The sequence below is a fragment of the Dendroctonus ponderosae genome, unplaced genomic scaffold, assembly GCF_020466585.1.
Source record: "Dendroctonus ponderosae isolate FM_Combo_2020 unplaced genomic scaffold, Dpon_F_20191213v2 Dpon_F_20191213_1, whole genome shotgun sequence".
Lineage (NCBI taxonomy): Eukaryota > Metazoa > Arthropoda > Insecta > Coleoptera > Curculionidae > Dendroctonus > Dendroctonus ponderosae.
Window position 1 is genome coordinate 61,389,468 of NW_026017110.1, and position 4,838 is coordinate 61,394,305.

Sequence of the window (4,838 nt, forward strand, 5' to 3'; positions counted from 1 at the left end):
TTTTTGTGTTCTTTTTAGTCATACCTACTAACTTCTACTACTCTATGTAAAAATAACGAAATAAAATACATCACGTGTTTTTGTATTATTATTCGCTTATAGCAAACTCCGGATATAACAAACCAGTTTTAGTTCATTTTTCAAGTTCTTTATATCCGGACTCAACTATATTTCTAAATATTTATTGATAAAACAAAAATTAATAGTATTTTATGAACAATTGTCAAAAAAATCAAGCAAATTATTTATTTTGTCAGGATTATAAGATAAATAATCACCCCTTGCGTGCCTTGTTGTATAAAGATGGGTCCATATTCTCAAAAAGCCTACAGAAACGCAACGAATAATAAAGTAAAGGGATGATATATATTTTTTTAGGTGAAATGCAGTCTGTCGAATACACATGTGACACACAACTTTTGTAGGTTTTATTAAAATTTGGTAAGCGTCAAAAGAATAATATGCGTCCGTTTAAACGGACGCTATGCATTAATGGGTTAATAAACATGATTGGTCAGCATTTTGTCCATATTTCAAAATTCCAGAGTTATACAGTGTTTGGACATGATTAAACAATCAGGCCCAACTTTTACTTAGAGGAACATTTTTTTTTAATATTGGGAAGATTTGTGTCCTCTTTGTCCACACAATTGGGAAATGTATGGGTGAATTGAAATAATTTGCCAAAAAATAAAATCAATAATTTCAATATTTCGAAACAATTTGATGAAATACATTTAATGACATCAAATTTCCGTCTCGCTCGGTGGAAGTGATAGAAAAAAAACGACAATTATTGCGTCACTGTCATAAAGATTGGGACAGGCCATAAATTCAATTCAATATGCCCAAATCGATGCAAGAACATTTTTTCTAGCAACATTAGACGAGACTGAACTTAAATGACCATTTTAATTAAATACTCTAGCGATTTAAATCACTTTGAAGCCCAATAATGCATTCTATTAATGTGACATTATAAAGGATGCCATTATTAAAAGATTGTATAATAGTTCTTTCTAATTTTGTTTAAAAAATGTTTGACTTGACAAAAAGCCATTTTAAATGATTGGTTAAGCCTGATTAAAGCCAACAATATTGTCCCAAAATAACACTCAACATATTGAACAACTAGCTGATAACAGTGATTAACATTAACTTTTACTGGGGTTATCAAACGTGCAGTAAGACGTTTATTATTGGAATGAAGCACCTATTGCAGCCTTAACTCATTTTATTTGTCGTGATAGTGACAAAAGTTGATTTTCGCCGGTAACGAGCTAAATATGAACAGCACAGTCAACCATGTTATTAGCATTGAACTGTATGAAATCGAGTATCAAAGGCCAGAAAAACATTTAACAACAACCGAGAACAACTATTGAACTTTGTTCTGACCGAACTTTTAGGTTAGGAATTGAAATTTCAATAAAAAAGGAAATATAAAAAACCCAAACAAGCGAAATTAGAAAAAAAAACGCTTTGAATAATATGCATCTAGTCAAAGTGAATTTCAAGGTCCTGTTAATCTATTTTAAAACGAATTGTGTTCACATTATGTAAGGTGATTCAATGACTTCAGGACTTACCCAATATTTTAAATATCCTACTGGGAACAGCCATTGCAATACAATTAACACAAAAAACTGCCTCAAAAACAACCGAATTTCAATTCATAAACAGCACACTTATAGATAGTTTTCGATATTTCGTTCTACCAACACCAATCTAATCGTTCGAAAGATTCACAGGCATGAACAACGATCGAAGTGTTTTAGTACGTTAACGTTATGCGGATAGCGGCACGATATAGTTCACATGATTGTGACATCATTCCCATTCATCATTTTGTCATCATTTTTTTCATGACAATAATTGCAGAGGGCGCCATCACGTTTAAGTGATCGTTACATTCTTAAGTATACATTCGCCATTCACGTGAGAGCTGCAGATAAAAAATGGGTCTAAAAAAGACAGATATAATTTTATTGGTTAATTTAAGTCTTATTTTAAAATAATAGTCGGCATAAGTGACAATATAATTCCTGCCTTCTTTAGGTCTGAGAAAATAAGGATTTATTTTCGAGGGTTCTCAAATTTATGTCCACTTTTACATCTTGCCTTTCCTTTCTATAGTAAAAATAATATATTAAAATACAAAAATAATGAATATTACAATTATTGTTACAGTTAGTATCAATGAGATACTTCCATGAGTAATACTCAATTCCTTCTAATTAAATTCTATGCATTTATCCATGAACTAATTATGAAACATTAAACATTTAATAATTAATTATATAATAATCTAATATGCATCTTCCAAGTCAAAGCGCCTTCAAAAATAATTTCGGTCAAAATCAAACAAAACCAAATTTCAAACCTAAAGTTCAAAACAATTTCTTAAAAAAATATTTTCAAAATCCAAACATTCAATGGTCTTTCAAATCAATTTAGACCAGAAAATCAACAATTTCACCAAAGCATTAATCAGTATAAGCAACAATATCCTAGCGACTGCGCCAATTTTAGCGTTTCTTTTTAATTTTCTATAATTAATTTAGTTTTGCTTCARAAARTTTGTACTATAAATTKTGTTGAAGATCTTTGTATSAMWTYAKAAGTGGYATAMATTTTAGCTTMAMWTATTCGTGMCAAACWAATAKKMRTGAASWWWWWGTTCATTCCTATTTGTTATTACAAAAAGGCTCTTGCCAGATTCTAAATAAGTTTTTTTTTAGACTTYTCTGAAGGTCTATTTTATTCGTAAAGAGTTRTACTACAACTTCAACTTGTAATTTTATTGATTAATTTGAAAGTTTGCTTTTTAAAAACAATTTATTTCCAAATTAATACAAACAATAGATTTCAGTTGTAACCGAACCTTAACTATGACTTGAAAGACTATGTGAGACTGAAAACAATTGAAAATTGCGCAAAAACTATGAATGCTACAAGATTTTACAAAGAACACAAAATTGTGAATAAATGATTAGTGCATCAACAAAAAAAAAATGAGCTGATTTCCTCCACCAAATAAAAAGTTCCGGTAGTTTTTGTACCACGACACTCAAGAATTCACCACTTGTCCAAAACGGCTGAACTCGATTGTATCATCAAAATATGAGTCTTACATAAGAACAAATTCACAGCGAGTTTCACCAAAATACATCGTACCATTCTCTCGATATTTCAAAAAAGATAATTTTTTTAAAGAACTTTGACCATCAATAGCAGAGGAGCCAGACATTTTTTGTTAATAAAAGTTAGGTCAGATCGTCTTCTTTTGATAGTCAGATCGTCTTCGCAGTACCTTTTTGGTCTTCTGCTTACGGGACACCCTGTATATTCCACATTCATTTCAGATACCTAAATAAGCATTGCAACCGTAGATTCTTCTTTAGAAAAGACACACTTTTTTACTCCTCCACTTTTCGGTGTTTTCTCCTCCTTTCTTTCTCCACTCCTTCGTGTTTTCGGTTTAAAAATTTTAATTTGTACTACTTCAAGAGGCGCTGTCACTCAAATTTTTTTACTTTAAAATAAAAAACCTCAGGCTTTATCAAAAAAAATTATATGAACAACTTAATTATAACAACAATTATAACTACAAAGTATAACATAATAACTTTCTATATGTGAACCATCATTCAACAATCTTCCCAAAACATACAAAAACTTGAAAAACAGGAAATGAAAATTACTGCAAGAAAAATTTCAACTTTTTAATAAATTGATTTTAATAATTTGCTCTTGGACTATTGCTAAGATTCGGCAAAGCCGCTATGAATTTAAAATGAAGGGTTAAACGAAAAAATTCTACCTGCTTGATGCGTCAAGAAATCCGCGCTTCTAGTCACAATGTCGCAAATAGGCGTTTATTGAATGTTGTAGAAGATTTTAATCTCATTAACTGCAGAAAAAACGTCTAAAAATGGATCTTTTGCAAATTTTTGGTCCGTACCAGTGTCGTGCCCGAAAGGCTCGGCACAACTTCAACATTGTCGTGTGCGATTGTTGCGCCGAGCCCTTATATAGGGGGTGTGCCATTTAAAGAAGTGAGATTTTTAAGTCTGAAAATCTTGTTAAATTGAATTAATATTATGATCGCCCTGTAGGTCTTGCATACCAAATATTAATAGCCAGCCAAGTTTTGCAAAATTTGTGTATAAAGACGACGGAGAAATTGTCGAATTATCAACACCATGAAAATTAGAATTTTCATCCTTAATGCCGAATAACTAAAAAACTCTTCAATTTTTGTTCTAAGTACCTACATAAGAATTCAAAAATAACATATAGGGTGTTGTTCCATTAGAAAAAAAGTTGTTTATATATGTACATAAAAATGAGAATATTTTGTACCATCTGTATACTATCAATATCACGATAATAATTTTGAAACAAATAATATACAAGAAAAAAAAAATAATACAATAAAAAAATTTTAATATTAGGACTATCTTCAAAACTGAAAATACAATTAGAAAATTTCAGTAACAAAACCTCATGATATAATTGAAAATATAAAAAATGTAATTTATATAATTCCTTACGAATGCAATAAATTTTATATAGGAACACCAATCATACATAAAAAACAGAGAATATCATAAATCACACATTTGTCAACATGCATTTGATAATTGCCATAAAAGTCAATGGAATAATTCCACAATTTTAACAAAGGAACAAGGTAATTTTTCAAATTAATTTCTTTACTAATTGGAATTTTCTCTTACAGCTTGAGCCTAAGTGTGTCCCAGGATACCCTCTAGGTGATAGTTCTTGATTACTTTTTGATAAATAATTCGTTCTTATTGCGAAATAGGAGCACT

At 30.1% G+C, this 4,838-nt stretch overlaps 1 protein-coding gene across 1 annotated transcript in view; it reads right to left on the reverse strand.

The window, feature by feature from the left end:
* The window catches only part of LOC109540887 (succinate--CoA ligase [ADP/GDP-forming] subunit alpha, mitochondrial), a 7,469-nt gene extending 5,665 nt beyond the window's left edge, over nt 1–1,804 (reverse strand). The window contains exon 1 of the mRNA XM_019909403.2: nt 1,590–1,804. Within this exon, the coding sequence (XP_019764962.1) occupies nt 1,590–1,623 (34 nt within the window). The 5' untranslated portion in view covers nt 1,624–1,804. The remainder of the gene's footprint in view (nt 1–1,589) is intronic.
* Nucleotides 1,805–4,838: the final 3,034 nt, after the last annotated feature.